This window comes from Vulpes lagopus, chromosome 3, assembly GCF_018345385.1.
Source record: "Vulpes lagopus strain Blue_001 chromosome 3, ASM1834538v1, whole genome shotgun sequence".
NCBI classification, from domain to species: Eukaryota; Metazoa; Chordata; class Mammalia; order Carnivora; family Canidae; genus Vulpes; species Vulpes lagopus.
In genome coordinates, this window is record NC_054826.1 from 97,623,323 (window position 1) to 97,638,332 (window position 15,010).

Below are 15,010 nucleotides of genomic sequence, written 5' to 3' on the forward strand. Positions count from 1 at the left end.
CCGCGGTAAGCGCTCGGCGGCCCCGCGGACCCCGGCCCGCCGCCGGGCCCGGGGCAGGCCCGCCCCCGACGCTGAGGCGGCCGCGCCGAGCCTGCGAGAGCCAGAGCGAGCGCGCGGGCCGCCAGCACGGACCCTCCCGCCTCTCTGCCCAGGCCGCTGCCGCCGTCGCCGCCCGGTGCGTCCGCCCTCCCGCCGGCCCCTCCTCGGCGCGGCCCCGAGGGAGGACGGCCCCCTCCCGGGGGCGGCCGCCCTCGCCCCTCGCCCCTCGCCTCGCGCACCTGGCGCCCCCTCCCTGAAGGGCACGCCGTCCTCCCGGGCGGCCCGCCTCCTTCCCACCCCCGCGCTCCTAACGGTCGTCCTCTGGCACCTCGGCAGCCCTGCCGGCCCCTTCCCGTCCACCCGCATCCTCCGCCAGGCCTGCCCCCGGCCCCCCGACCCTAGTGCCCGGCGCTCCCCGGAGACTTCCCCCAACGAGCCTCCGGGCTTTCACCGGAATTAGCTGGGCCCTGCGGGTCTTAAAGTCCAGGCGTTCCATGACTTTGGCCAACGTGGAAGCTTTTCTTAACCGAAGCACCTCCGCTGGGTCTTCACCTAAATTTCCTTTCAGCGGGCGACATTAATGCTTGGTCATTGGGGTCTCCTTCCTCCCTGTTGCCCGTCCGTTTCTAACAGCTTAGTCTCCTGGCTACGGTCCCTCACACTTTGCCTTCTTTTCTTCCCCCCCGAGTTAACTTGAAAAAGACCCTCTTTCTTACCCAGTCGTTAGAATTCCTAGTAAGCTTCCCGGTCTGGTCTTTCATTGGGCCCCAGCCCTGGGAGATGCTAAGTCAGTTGTCCGCGGGATCTTTCCTCCACGCACCCCAGTCTGTCTTTCTGTCTGTCTCTCTCTCTCTTTCTCTCGTTTCGTCTTGCTGCTTACCCCAACTCAGCCTGCACGCCACTTCTCCACTGTCCCTTGGAGCTGACATGCCAGTGGCACCTTGGCTCCCCACCCATGGTCTCTGCATGTGAAGCCCCTTGGATACCAACAGGCTGATCCCCTTTGCCATTCATGATGGGGAGTTTGCTGTCAGGATCCTTCATCTGTAGTCTTCCCCGTGAAGTGCCAGGCCACTGCCAGGCCACCCACCCCTCACTCAGCTCCAGTTTTATTTCCTAGTTGTAGACCTGTGTAATTGGGAAGGGATGAGACAGATGTGGACTTTGCATTGCTGCTGGGGCCTGGGGAGCAGGGACCTAAACGGTCCCATATGGTGATTACAGTCAAGTGAGTTCTGTTTGTAGATCTCTGGCCTGGCTTTTTGTAGCCAGTGGACAAATTAGTGTTGTGGTTTGAGGACTTCAAGGACCCCAGTTTGCCCTTGTTTGTGGTTGGGTTAGAGATAGAAAAAGCTGCCCCACTTGAGAACAGAGAAAGGGAGAAGAGGTTGCTACGTGAGGGATTTTAAAAATTCTAAGGAGAAATTTTAAATGGCTTAAAACTTACCAAGTACTTAGGGTGGCTCTTGCTGCTTGTGCATCCCTTCTCCAGTCTCTAATAGTGTGTCAGGAACATGGGGTCCCCTGTGGGGGCAGCTGCATCCTCCCTTGTTTTCCCTGGCTGGGTCCCAGGACTGGGCAAGTGGGCAGAAGGGATCAAATGAGGTAAAGTGTGAAAACACTTTGAGAACTTAACCAGTAAACATGCCAAGGACATTATCACTATGGCTCAGAGAGGCAGGGGGAACATGGTCTTGCACCCCTTCCTGAGCCTCAGAATTATCCTACCATGCATTGAGGATCTTTCCATCCAGAGAAAGGGCGGAGTCACCTCCCAACAGGCTTGGGGCTGGGTGGTTGCTGGTTGCTCAGATGTTGGGGAATTTGGGACTCCACTTCTGTTAATAGTGGTACCTTTCTGTGCCAAGGCACATTGCTCTGGAATAGGGCTAATTTTAGGGGTGATGGAATGAGGAAATAATGTTAACTTAGTGTGTACTAGGATTGCGTATTCTTTGGATATTTTTCTTCTGAGTTCTGAACCCCAGAGAACAGGCTTCGCTCCTGTTCCTGCAAGCCTGTTGTGAGCATCCTGGACAGTGCGTGTCCTCTCCCCTCAACTCCAGCAGGGGGCAGCCTTTTAGTAGCAATAATTCCAGTGCCAGGGGAGGGAGGGTATGTTAAGGCCTGAGAAAGAAGACCCGGCCGACAGGGGCCTAGGGAGACAGTTAGGAGATGAGGCAAACAGATGCTGAAGGTAGGGCCATGGGGTGGCAGATAAGCTGGAGGAATAAGCCTGTGAGGAGAGCCTTAAGATTAAGAAGCCAGGAAAGAGTGCTGTCCGCAGTCCTGTCTGCTCTGCTCCCTGTCCTGGTTCTTTGCTACTGGAAAGGGACCCACACTTTGAGAGTTTGTGATACAGAAACTTAGCAGAATTTTTTGAATCTCTTCTTAAGGATTTCCCTCCTGGCAGGAGTTCAGATTTCTCTCATGGGACAGTATAAATAGGAAACAATTTCCTTGCTTGCTCACCGGAGGGGAGACTGAATTGGAATAAACTTGGTTTCTTTTGTCTTCGTTCTTCCCCATAAACAGAATAGGCTTTATCAGCACCCATGATACGAAGGAAGGGTCCTCAACCATGGCAGTGTTGATTCCTTGTTGTGGGTGGGGGGCGGTGGGAGGCTGCCCTTCATGTTGTAGAGTGTGTAGCAGCGTCTCTGTTAGACACCAGTAGTGCCCTTCAGTCATGCCAACCAAAACCATCTGCAGATATTGCCACATGTCTCTTGGGGAGCACAGCCCCCCCTTTAATTGAAAACCATTAACTTGGAGGAAACATGGAGAAGACTCACGGGTGTGGAGGGTGGGCACCATGGGGCAGTGTGTGTGCTGTTGGGTGGCACTTCCTGCAGTGTAGGGAATGGCCGGTGGCCACCAGCTGCTGGGACCAGGTCCTCCTGTGACTTTTTTCCAGCTGCTTCTCTGCTTCCTCTGCCCTGACTACCTTTCCCTTGCTTCTACAGTTGCTCTGCTTCTCACACTGGGAGCCACTCCTCAGTTTGCTCCTTACAACCAGGACACAGAGGTGAAAGCCAGGAGCAGAGAGCATCAAGGAGAGCCACCTTTGCCACTCCCTGGAAGGGAGGGAGGGTGAGTGGTCTTCTGCCTTCCACACCCAGAGGGCTTTTCTGTCCCCCATTTCCCCAAGATGGGGCTTCTGGAATGAACTTCAGGAAGCTTAGAACAGTCTTTCCTGAGGTTGGTTTGAAGGAATGTGAAATGTTTTCGTTGGAGTGAGGAAGACTTAGGTATGCAGTAGCTATTTCTAAATGTCTTTCTTTCCCCTAGACTTTTTTTTTTTTTTAAGATTTTTATTTATTTATTCATGAGACACACAGAGAGGCAGAGACATAAGTAGAGAGAGAAACGGGCTCCCTATGGGGAGCCCAATGTGGAACTCCATCCCGGAACCAGGGGATCACAGCCTGAGCCCAAGGCAGACACTCAACCACTGAGCTACCCAGGAGCCCCCCCTTTTTTCAAATGGTAGTAATATGTACCATTTATCCATTTCTGAGAGTCTAATTTTGTGAGGTTAAGGATGTTCATATTGTACAACCTTAACCCCATCCATCTCCAGAACTTTTAGATTTGCCCCATTTGAGCTGAAGCTCAGTACCCATTGAGTACTCTCCTCTCCCCCCAGCCCTAGCACCCATTGTTCTACTCTCTATGTTTCTAAAATTGACTCTTCTAGGAATTTCAGGTAAGAGGAATCCTACTGTATTCTTCCTTTGTGACCGGGTTGTTTCATTTCACATACCATCTTCAAGTTGATTCACTGGCCATATTAAGTAGGGGTTGTAGTGTGGGAAGAATGAACCTACTCTGTTGTCCTGGGAGGCTTGTTTGAATCCAGTGAAAGGGAGAGTTTTTCAATAGATGTATCTCCTGATGGCTATGTGTGCCATGACATGTTCCATCACCAGAAATGTCCAGTTGGGGCTGTTGTAGGAGAGATGCTCATGCCAGGGGTGGTCCACCCCGCTTTAAATGATCTCCAAAGCTGCATTTCCTGGTAGGATGCTGGTATCCTGGAACTGGGTCCCATCTTTGTCATAGCATTTTATTTCATTTTCCCATGCGCAGCTGTAGTGAGAACTACTCTCCCGTGGCCCTTCTGGTGGAAACTCCTCCTCCTTTCTTGCCAGAGCTGTGGAGTCTTGGACTTGATGGAAACTGTGGAGGTACTCGGGTCCAGCTTCCCCACCAGCCAGTGAGGGAAGCCCCTGTGCAGCTCCCTGAAACCTTGCCCATCTGTCCTCGCTTGGAACCGCCAGGGATGAGCTGCCTCCAGAGAGTCTCCTCTGCTGTTCCTTAGAGGGACAGGTCACTGCCACTGCCACTGCTTCTATCAACCTCATTTCTACTTTATGGTGAGGGGAGCTCTTCCCTAGTTTATAGCATAATAACGTTCCTTTCTTGATTTTTAGTAGCCTTTCTGATCCATGGAAAGGGTCTGGGTGTTGATTATTGTTGGGTAAACCAGCCCCAGGGTGCACTGACTAGACTTAACCTGCTTGCAGCCTTCCGTGTGCCCTCTCTTTTTGCCTGGAATAGGGCCTCCCCACCGCCATTCTCCTTCTGACTCCCCCACCCCCAAATTGAATCCCTGGATTCTAGCCACCAAACAGGCAGCCCTGAGTTTTTTCAGGAGGGAAATAATTTTCCTCCAAGATTTTGTAATTCTTTTCATACCTGATGTTTTCTGTCTTTAGAATATCTGTGGCTTCAGTCGGTTTTTTGTTTGCTTGTCTTATTTGTGTTTTACCTTTGTCCTGAGCATTCCCACATACCTCAGCCAGCCCTTTACCAAATGCTGCACCACACTGGGAGGGCACTGAGGTCTGGAGAGATCCTTGGCATTCTCTGCCACGCTGCCAGTGCCTCACTCAGCTCGGCTGAGGGAATTAAACTACTCTTGAGGCCTACTGTAGGGGACAGAGATGAGGAGCTGGGGTTGTGGTTCCCCTGCCTGGATAACTAGAAGCTTCCAGCAGCTATGCATCTCCCTGTTATGCAGGCCATAGGAGGGCCAGAAGTAGGAAAGCCCATCTGGTCCATTGGTTTAACCCCAGCTTTGTTTCTGTGCCTCTTGGTAAGGATCTTTCCCCGAAGTGAAGCTCCCTTCTCAGGCACCACTGCAGTCAGATCATCATCCTGCTGCTTGGGGACCTTGGTTCATTCCAGCACAGGCCCTTTCCTGAAGAGAGCCCAGTTCCATCCCTACCTGCTTCCTGGGGCAAGGCTGCCAAGTGAGTCTAGGGTGGAGGGAGGTACCCCCTGCTGAAGCTGGAAGGGGCTCTAGCTGCCCTATTTCCTCCCCTCCCTCAGATCTTCCTCATTGTGACAGTTCGCTTAACTCATGGTGTGAGTGGCACGTGGCTTGGCTTAGGTGAGTCCTTTTAGAGTTCGTTAGGTGGGAATCTATACTTTAATCTCTTGTGGTTCTCCGGGTGTGCTGTCTCCAAGGCCTAGTGTTCCTGCTTCTCCACAGGTTTTTGGAGAGTGAACATCAGGTCCCCCCTCCTCCCTTCAGCCCCACTGACCTCGAGGACACACCCAGCTCCATAATGGCAGCAGAGACCCTCAATTTTGGGCCTGAGTGGTGAGTTAGACATGCTGTGGATGGCTTGGAGAAGCCAAAAAGAATAGAATTGCTCAGACTCCAGTCTCTTTTTTTTTTCTTTCCCTGTGTCCCTTTTGTAGGTTGAGGGCCCTTTCCAGTGGTGGCAGTGTGGCCTCCCCACCCCCATCCCCTGCCATGCCCAAATATAAGCTGGCTGACTATCGCTATGGGCGAGAAGAGATGTTGGCTCTCTATGTCAAGGAGGACAAGGTAGGGGTAGGCAGGTGTAGGGTATGTGACCCGGTTGCCTGTAGGGTCTCAGCCAGTGGAGAGGGTCCAGGAGCATGAGATCTTGGCTCTCCTGCCCCAATTGACAGGTGCCTGATGAGCTGCAGGACAAGGAGTTTGCTGCAGTGCTACAGGAGGAGCCACTGCAGCCTCTGGCTCTGGAGCCTCTGACTGAGGAGGAGCAGGTGGGGCTGGGCCGGGGCAGTGCAGGGTGGGGCGCTGGGTCTTCACCTGGGAGAGAGGGGCTGAACCTGGGAAGACAGGTGGTGGAGGTTGTGGTTCTAGGCAGGGGTGAGGAGGGGTGGGTGCCTGGGTCCTCACTCCCACCCCTGGCTCCCTCCTCAGAGAAACTTCTCCCTGTCAGTGAACAGTGTGGCTGTGCTGAGGCTGATGGGGAAAGGGGCTGGCCCCCCCCTAGGTGGCACCTCCCGTGGCAGGGGCAGCACTCGGAGCCGAGGTAGAGAGGGTGATGGTGTGTTATAGGGGTGGGCTGGGGGGCGCGAGGCTATGGTTTTGAGGGTGCAAAGAGATGGTTAAGCAGGTTTCCCATGTGTATCTTGTCCTTTCTCTAGGCCGAGGCCGTGGTGATAGTTGCTTTTACCAAAGAAGCATTGAAGAAGGCGATGGGGCCTTTGGCCGAAACCCTCGGGAGATTCAGCGTAGCCAGAGTTGGGATGACAGGTGCTGGCAGCATAGTGGCAGAGCAGAGAAGTCTGTGGCTTAGTCCTTGGAGGGGGGCTTGGGTCTTTGTCATTAGAGGACAATAGGAGACCCACCAGATGAGCCCTGGTCACAGATTTTCCTCTTTGCCCTGTGACTCCCTGTGGCCCTCTCCTTTTTTTTTTTTTCCTGAATCTCTTAGTATTTACTCTGCGACCTTCATTTCTACATGCCCCCCTGGGCTCCGTCCCAAGCCTGACTTTTCCCTAAAACCTCCCCCTTACCCCCCTTCTCAGGGCAGAATGGACAAGGTGTTCAGAGATGCCACAGGTTGGGGGAGGGAATCTGTTCTTCTTTGAAATACCTTTTCCTTCTGCAGAGGCGAGAGAAGGTTCGAGAAGTCAGCCAGGAGGGACGGAGGTACGGAGTGTAGCAATGACCAGGTCCTGAGGGTCATTGGGGTGAGGCGGCGGGGGGAAGGGGGACTAAATGGGTGATGCTGTTAGGGGAGTGTTTTCATGAGGGAGGTGTTGGTGGGGACAGGAGGGCCCAGAGCTGGTCTCTTTTACTGCAAGGTCTATAGTAAGAGTCTTCCAGGGACTGTGGCTGCTGTTCTTCTCACTCTATCTTCCCCCACCCTCAAGCACGATCCGGGTTTGAGGAGGGAGGGGCTGGCCCAAGGAAGGAACATGCCCGCTCAGATAGCGAGAACTGGCGTTCTCTCCGAGAGGAGCAAGAAGAAGAGGAGGAGGGCAGTTGGAGACTTGGGGCAGGACCCCGGCGAGATGGCGACCGCTGGCGCTCAGCCAGCCCCGGTGAGGTTGGGGCCGGATGGGTGTTGTGGAGGGCAGTGGGTGGCAGGAACTTCCTGTGAGGGTGGGCGCCCATGGCTGGGTAGAGAAAACAGCTTTCTGGAGTGGAGTGGGTGGGAGGGCAGGCCTGGAAATGCCATGGTTCCCCAAGTGGGGGGAAGTCCTAATGGGCAGCAGAAGGGTCAAGGCTGGCTTGACTGGGACACTGACTTCCCTTCTCTGACTTTTCCTGCCCAGATGGCGGCCCCCGCTCTGCTGGTTGGCGGGAACATGGGGACCGGCGTCGCAAGTTTGAATTTGATTTGCGAGGGGATCGAGGAGGGTGTGGTGAAGAGGAAGGGCGGGGTGGGGGAGGCAGCTCTCACCTCCGGAGGTGCCGAGGGCCTGACGGCTTTGAGGAAGACAAGGATGGGCTCCCAGAGTGGTGCCTGGATGATGAGGATGAAGAGATGGGCACTTTTGATGCCTCTGGGGCCTTCTTGCCTCTCAAGGTATGGGAGGAAGCGGGGAGGCGGCAGGTCTACACTAGAGGGTGGTGGGACCTATCCTGCAGGGGGCACCTCTTGTTCATACCCATTCATCCTTTGCCCTTTGTCCCCACTGTGTCCCTTAACCCCCTGCAGAAAGGTCCCAAGGAGCCTATTCCTGAGGAGCAGGAGCTCGACTTCCAGGGCCTGGAGGAAGAAGAGGAAGAGCCTTCTGAAGGGCTAGATGAGGGGGCTCCTGAAGCAGGTGAGCCTGTAGGATGGGGCGGAGAGGAAGGAGAGTGCCTTGAGCCAGGCCAGGCAGGCAGAGAGGCCCTCACCAGGTTATGCACCCGTTTTTAGGAGAAGGTGATTTAGGAGAAGAGCCCGTGTTGCCAGGTGTGGGGAGGAATGCAGCAGGGCTGTGTCTGAGAAGGCAGTGTGTCAGTTCAAACTAAGGCATGATCAAGATGATCTGTGCAAACCAAGAATGCAGTGTTAAGTCTGTGGTATTGTGTTTATGCTGTGGGCAGGGCAGTGTTGTGAGGTGGGGTTTGTGGTGCTGATTTTTTGGAGTTGACCAAAGTTACCTGGGTGCATTCAGTGCCCAGAGGCCTAGGTTCTGGCCACAAGTGGGGGATTTCTGCCAAATAATTTTTAAGGCCTCTCAGGTTTTGAATTCTGATAATTACCCATTTCTTTCAGGAGGGAAGGAACTGACCCCACTGCCCTCTCAGGAGGAGAAGTCCAGCTCCCCATCCCCACTGCCCACCTTGGGCCCACTCTGGGGAGCTAATGGGGAAGGTGATGACCCTGCAGACAAGGACCTGCCAGCCACTGAAGGTAGTTGGGGGGAGGAGAGGTGGGCATGGGGGGTGCTCCCCTTTCTTGCAGGAGGGAGGTACCCAAAGAATCTTGGAGGCAGGGTAGAACTAGAGCCTATTTTTCTGGAATGAGGGTGGACAGGGGAGTGTCTCATTCTCTTCTCTGTCCCCTCCCCCCCATTTCACTTCTTTCTTTGCTTCTAGATGATATGAGGGGAGTGCCTCTGAGTCCTGGTGTGGGCTCACCCTCTGGCCCACCTGGAGATCTGGAGGACGATGAAGGCCTGAAGCACCTGCAGCAGGTGTGAGGGACCTCAGAAGGCTCTAGGGATCCAGCCCTTTGGGGAATAGAGAGTCATTGTTCATCTGTCCCTGCCCAGTTCCTTGCTTCCCCGTCTGTTCTTCTGCATTGTGACCTGATCTCCTGACCGCACTCCGACCTTAGCCCCAGCCCATCCTGATATTGCCATGATTATGCAATTAAGCCTTCCCTCTCTCTCTGGTCTCCCAGGAGGCAGAGAAGCTGGTGGCCTCGCTGCAGGACAGCTCCCTGGAGGAGGAGCAGTTCACGGCCGCCATGCAGGCCCAGGGCCTGCGCCACTCAGCAGCTGCCACTGCCCTCCCCCTTAGCCACGGTGCAGCCCGGAAGTGGTTCTACAAGGACCCTCAGGGCGAGATCCAAGGTACCTGTGGGGAGTGTGGGGACCGTGCAGGAGGGGCTGCTGGAGCCGAGGGGACAACACCATTCTCATCCAGGGCTTCTCTGGCACAGCTTTTAACTGAGGTCCCCCTTTTCTTGGTCCAGGTCCCTTCACAACACAGGAGATGGCAGAGTGGTTCCAGGCAGGCTATTTCTCTATGGCACTGCTTGTGAAGCGGGGCTGTGATGAGGGCTTCCAGCCACTGGGTGAGGTGATCAAGATGTGGGGTCGTGTGCCCTTTGCCCCAGGACCCTCACCCCCCCCACTGTTGGTAAGCAAATCTGCCTTGGTGAGGAGTGGGGAGGGGAAATGGGAGCTGAATGGGTGGATTGTAGTGGCAGGTGCAGAGTGAGACAAGGTCAGAGCCACAGGAGTGCTCTGGCTCTCCCTCAGGGCAACATGGACCAGGAGCGGCTGAAGAAGCAGCAGGAGCTGGCTGCGGCGGCCTTGTACCAGCAGCTGCAGCACCAGCAGTTTCTGCAGCTGGTTGGCAGGTATGGGGGTGCCTGGAAGGCCTTGGTGGTCAGGCTAGGCCCAGGCTACGTGGCCTCCGCCCCAATACCTGTCTCTGTTCCTGCAGCCGGCAGCTCCCACAGTGCGCGCTCCGGGAGAAGGCAGCTCTGGGGGACCTGAGCCCGCCACAGCAACAGCAGCTCACTGCGTTCCTGCAGCAGCTCCAAGCTCTCAAACCTCCCAGGTCCGGACCCGGTCTCTGGGCGGCAGGGTGGGGGTGCTGGACCCAAGAGAAACTCAGAGTTCTGAGAATTACTGCTTTGCTCAGCAGAGGTGGGGACCAGAACCTGCTCCCGACCATGAACCGGTCCTTGTCGGTGCCGGATTCAGGTCCCCTTTGGGACATACATACCTCAGCCTCATCACAGTCAGGTGTGTGGCCCACCTGCTCCCTGCCCCCGTGTTCTGAACCCCGATGACCCTGCCCACCAGCACCCCCCAAGGCCCCGGGTGAGTGGGGGGCTTTGTGTCTGTGGCTGCTCCAGCCCAGCATACCCTAAGCTTCCTCCTGCAGCTGCCTTTGCTTTCTGCAGGCGGTGAGGCCAGTCTTTGGGACATACCAATTAACTCTTCGACTCAGGGTCCAATTCTAGAACAACTCCAGTTGCAACACAAAGTGAGTAGGCTTCCTGGGGCTGGGCTTCTTGGGCAGTGAGGGCTGGGCTGAAGCAGGGAAGGCCAGGTGCCCCCAGGTCTGCCGTCTGAGCACATTGACTATGCCAGTTCCAAGAGCGCAGAGAAGTGGAGCTCAGGGCGAAGCGGGAAGAGGAGGAGCGCAAACGGCGGGAGGAGAAGCGGAGGCAGCAACAGCAGCAGCAGGAGGAGCAGAAGCGGCGGCAGGAGGAGGAGGAGCTATTCCGGCGCAAGCAGGTGTGTGCCTGTCTGCATCTCCCCTCGCCCACCAGGCCTGGGCCCCAGGGTGAGGCCATGGGCCCTCACCATGTCACTTCGGTTCAGGTGCGGCAGCAGGAGCTCTTGCTGAAGCTGCTGCAGCAGCAGCAGGCAGCTGCTGTCCAGGTGCCGCCGGCGCCCAGCTCCCCGCCCCCATTGTGGGCTGGCCTGGCCAAGCAGGGGCTCTCCATGAAGACGCTGCTGGAGCTGCAGTTGGAGGGCGAGCGGCAGCTGCACAAGCAGCCCTCACCCCGGGAGCCATCGCGGGCCCAGGCCCCCAACCACCGTGTGGTGAGCAGGCTGGCCCTTCCCCCACTGACTGGCATTTTTGAGCTCAAGAATCCCTTCTAGTCAGTTCCAAGGATGACCTGGGGTGGGAGGAGTCGCTGAGCCCCGACTTTCCAGCCTGAGTGCTGGTCCATATCTGATTCTTAAGTGTTGCTTTTCTGGGTGGCCCTCATCTCACCCCACTTGGCTGCCTCCACAAGCCCCCCAACTTAGCTGTTTTGAACGTGTGTGTCTGTATTTGGGCCACTCTGATTTTTGCCATCTATAGCAGCTTGGGGGCCTGGGCTCGGCCCCCCTGAACCAGTGGGTATCTGAGGCCGGGCCGCTGTGGGGCGGGCCCGACAAGAGTGGGGGCGGCAGCAGCGGCCCGGGGCTCTGGGAGGACACCCTCAAGAGTGGCGGGAGCCTGGCCCGCAGCCTGGGCCTAAAGAACAGCCGGAGCAGCCCCTCTCTCAGGTGGGTGCCAGGCCCTGCAGGCTCCATCCGGGCTCGGGCAGGGGTGGAAGGATATGACAGTCCTCAGCTGATCTCTTGCCTCTGATTGACCCCTGGCCCACTCAGTGACTCGTACAGCCACCTGTCAGGTCGGCCTGTGCGCAAAAAGACAGAGGAGGAAGAGAAGCTGCTGAAGCTGCTGCAGGGCATCCCCAGGCCCCAGGATGGCTTCACCCAGTGGTGTGAGCAGATGCTGCACACGCTGAGCACCACAGGCAGCCTGGATGGTACGGGCCACATACCCTGGAAGGCCGGGCGGGGCTGGGGCTTCCAGACCTGCATCAGGTGGGCCCTGACCAACACCTGCCCTGCCCTTTAGTGCCCATGGCTGTAGCGATCCTCAAGGAGGTAGAATCCCCCTACGACGTCCACGATTATATCCGTTCTTGCTTGGGGGACACGCTGGAAGCCAAAGAATTTGCCAAACAGTTCCTGGAACGGAGGGCCAAACAGAAAGCCAGCCAGCAACGGCAGCAGCAGCAGGTAAGGCTTCTGCCCGCTTGGCCCTCTGGTGGGTGGGGTGAGGCTGCTGGTACCCTGCTGACCCAGCCTCCCTCTCTGAGCCTCACAGGAGGCATGGCTGAGCAGTGGCTCCCTACAGACAGCCTTTCAGACCAACCACAGCACCAAACTCGGCCCTGGGGAGGGCAGCAAGGCCAAGAGGCGGGCGCTGATGCTGCACTCAGATCCTAGCATCTTGGGTGAGTTTGGGGTGTGGCCATGCAGGAGGTTTCTTACTCAGCAGGGGCCAGGAGCCTAGGGAGAGCTCAAACCCAGCTTCTCCCCGGCTTCAGGGTACTCCCTGCACGGACCTTCTGGTGAGATCGAGAGCGTGGATGACTACTGACCAGCCCATCCCACCAGCCTCTGGGCTGTAGGCCAGGGGCGGCAACAGCGGCTTGGACCCTTGGGTCCCCAGCCTGCAGGCTCCCCACCAGGAGCATAGGAGGAAGCAGGGGCAGGGTCCCCAGCACTTGTTACAAACCACACGATGCACCTTAACTCACCCACCACGAGGCACTTTACAGATTGGGGGGGAAGGGTTTTTTTTTTTCCTTTGTTTTGTTTTTTTTCTTTTTTTAAAAAAACATTTTAAACAACCCTGAAGAAAATGTTAGGAGAGACAGAATTGTTAAAAGCTAGACTCTAAGCACCCCTTTCCCCTCTAGGGACAGTGAGGGTGACAATGGAAGGTCCACAGGTTTTTTGGGGGTTTTGGTTTTTGGGGGGTTTTTTGGTTGTTTTTTGGTTTTTTTTTTTTTTTAAGAAAAAAGAAAAAGAAAAAAAAAAGGTTAGGAGATTGAAAGAAAAAACACACTGTTATTTTGGGGCAGTGGGGACATAGGCCCCATGGACCTGTCCTGCCTGGTCCCCGAGGCTGCACTTACCCTCCCTGCCCCGCAAGGTGGGCCATTGGGGTAACTGGAAGCTGGGGTGCCAGCAGTTTGCACAGCGAGGCCCCCTCAGCCCCGCCAGCCGGACCCGCTGTGAACGGCTCCCTTTGTTGCTGTGACTGTGGCAGAGGTGTCCGAGGTAGGGGCCAAAGTAGCCCCTTGGCTTTGCTGCTTTGGGGGAAAGTTGCACAAATGGGCCAGGCTGCCTCAGCTCTCTAGGCTGCCATCCTGTGCTGGCTGATGGGGTAGAGGGGAAAGGGCCTGCCGGTGCCAACCTCATCTGGCTGTCAGGGTGGTAGAACTTTCGCTCTGGCCCTGGTGAGGGGCTTCCCCCACTGCTGCCATTTGGGGGGACGGCCTGTGTGTGAAGCTGAAAGCCTCAGCTCCCTGCCTTGCCACATGAATGTATTCTTTGGGCCACAAGCCCCTGCTGCGCCTTCTGCCTCAACCCTGCGCGAGGTGGGAGTGGAGCAGTTCCTCCAGGAGCTGGAGAGAGAGGCACCACTTCATGACTGTTTTCTCCTGTGAAAGGGGCAGAGGAGGGCCTAGGAGGCCAAGGGAGTGGGCAGCATGGGGCTTCAGGTTGGGGTATGGGGGCTGTTAGAAGGGAGTTCCCTGCCTGTAGCCAGCTGTGTGGGATGTGGACCACCCAGCTCTGCTCTGATCCCTCCATTGACCAAATGGGAGAGAAGCAAGTGGCCTCTCCCCTTTCTGCTCCCCTGATGCATTTTTAATGTTGGGTAAGGTGGGGGGGGGGGTCAAGAATAGAAGTGTCGTCTCTCCTGGGTCAGGGGTAGGCTGCCTTCTGTTGCTCACCAACTTCTTATTCCCAATCACTTACCTGGGTTTGTCTCCATTTGTGTTTTCTTTTTTGTTTTGTTGTTTGTTTTTTAAACAGTTTGTTGTATCTTTTGGTTTCTCATCTAACTTCTCCCATCGACCTCATTGCTCAGAGCGCAGTATTAGGGCAGGATTCTGCCACTGCCTCCCCTCCATGAATGTATTTATCCTTCCTGCCCTGGGGAAATGGGGAGTGGCCCGTTTTCTTTCCCATCCAACCCCAGAGAGACCACATTTTTTTTGTTTGTTTTTTTCGTTTTGCACCAAAGTGGCAACTGGGTCAGTGTTGGGGGATAAAGCTGGCCTCGGGGGTGGAGGACACCCTCCACCTGCTTCTCCCTGGTTTCAACAGTGTTAGTGTCCGTGAAAAGACAATATTCTCTCTAAAGCAATAAGGGGGTGATGGGCCAGGGGGAAATGTCTTGCTGCTGCTGGCCCCCCAGCTCCCCCCTTCCTCACGCCAGTATTTGGCGGCAGTAGAGGTGTGGGGGGGGATACTGTTGTGACTGAATGTAACCGCCCCCACCCCCACCCCTGCCGCAGCCAATGCAGGGGAGGGGGGGTGACACTCTTCCCTGTCTCTTCCTTCCCCTTCCCCCCCAGCTAAAGAGACTTTGAATTTAGGGGGCCCTTGAGCCTGGAGAGGCCTTAACCCTGTGAGGAAGTGTAGGGGGAGCCCTCTCCCACCCCCATCCCCTTCTGAGAGTGGTCAATGTTTACAAGCCCCTGAGCCCCCGGGGCCCAGGGACTCCACCCCCATTGCTGTCCTTTCCCACCCGTCTTCCTGGGCCCCAGCTGCTCTCCCACCCTTCCTGGGTTGGGGTGGGTGCAGGGGCTGTTCTGTACTCCTTGTCTGCCTTGGACCCACAATCTCCCCTACTCCCACCCTATGTGACTCCCCTCTCTTCTACCTGCCCCTGTAAATATTCCCCTTCCCTCAATAAAACTTGGTGTGTGTTCTCCCCTTCTGCTTCTGTGTCTTTTCTTGGGGAAAAGGGTCTTTGGGGCTAAGCGCGAGGAACTTAAAGAGCTGTGGCCAGGGACAACTATGGTCATCCAGGGTCAGAGTGCTGTGTGTGTTTGGGAACATCCATGGCCCTGCTGCGCAGGTCCTCCTGCCTCACTTTAGCTGAGAAGGTGTGGGGATTCCTCTCTGGCCCCCATGATACCACGACCCTGCCCCAACAAACGCACAGTTAGGCTCTGGGAACAGAGATTGGAGTGAGAAA

The 15,010-nt window shown here is 56.1% G+C and overlaps 1 protein-coding gene across 6 annotated transcripts; it reads left to right on the forward strand.

The window, feature by feature from the left end:
* Positions 1–30: 30 nt before the first annotated feature.
* Positions 31–14,745, forward strand: GIGYF1 (GRB10 interacting GYF protein 1). 6 transcript variants are annotated; one of them, XM_041748110.1, is made up of 29 exons: positions 31–175; positions 3,006–3,132; positions 4,132–4,418; positions 5,146–5,297; positions 5,377–5,437; positions 5,540–5,650; positions 5,752–5,881; positions 5,989–6,084; positions 6,245–6,356; positions 6,472–6,580; positions 6,939–6,979; positions 7,204–7,374; positions 7,609–7,862; positions 7,995–8,103; positions 8,541–8,678; positions 8,864–8,961; positions 9,171–9,342; positions 9,465–9,631; positions 9,754–9,854; positions 9,941–10,057; positions 10,145–10,245; positions 10,407–10,489; positions 10,597–10,743; positions 10,831–11,055; positions 11,321–11,508; positions 11,614–11,774; positions 11,867–12,030; positions 12,119–12,248; positions 12,342–14,745. In XM_041748110.1, the coding sequence occupies exons 6-29, from the start codon at positions 5,616–5,618 to the stop codon at positions 12,392–12,394; spliced, it is 3,102 nt and encodes a 1,033-aa protein (XP_041604044.1). In that variant the 5' UTR covers positions 31–175; positions 3,006–3,132; positions 4,132–4,418; positions 5,146–5,297; positions 5,377–5,437; positions 5,540–5,615; the 3' UTR covers positions 12,395–14,745. The 6 variants fall into 6 exon arrangements, with proteins under 6 accessions (XP_041604044.1, XP_041604046.1, XP_041604042.1 ...); XM_041748112.1 differs by having other exon boundaries at positions 12,149–12,248; XM_041748108.1 differs by having other exon boundaries at positions 12,119–14,745.
* Positions 14,746–15,010: the final 265 nt, after the last annotated feature.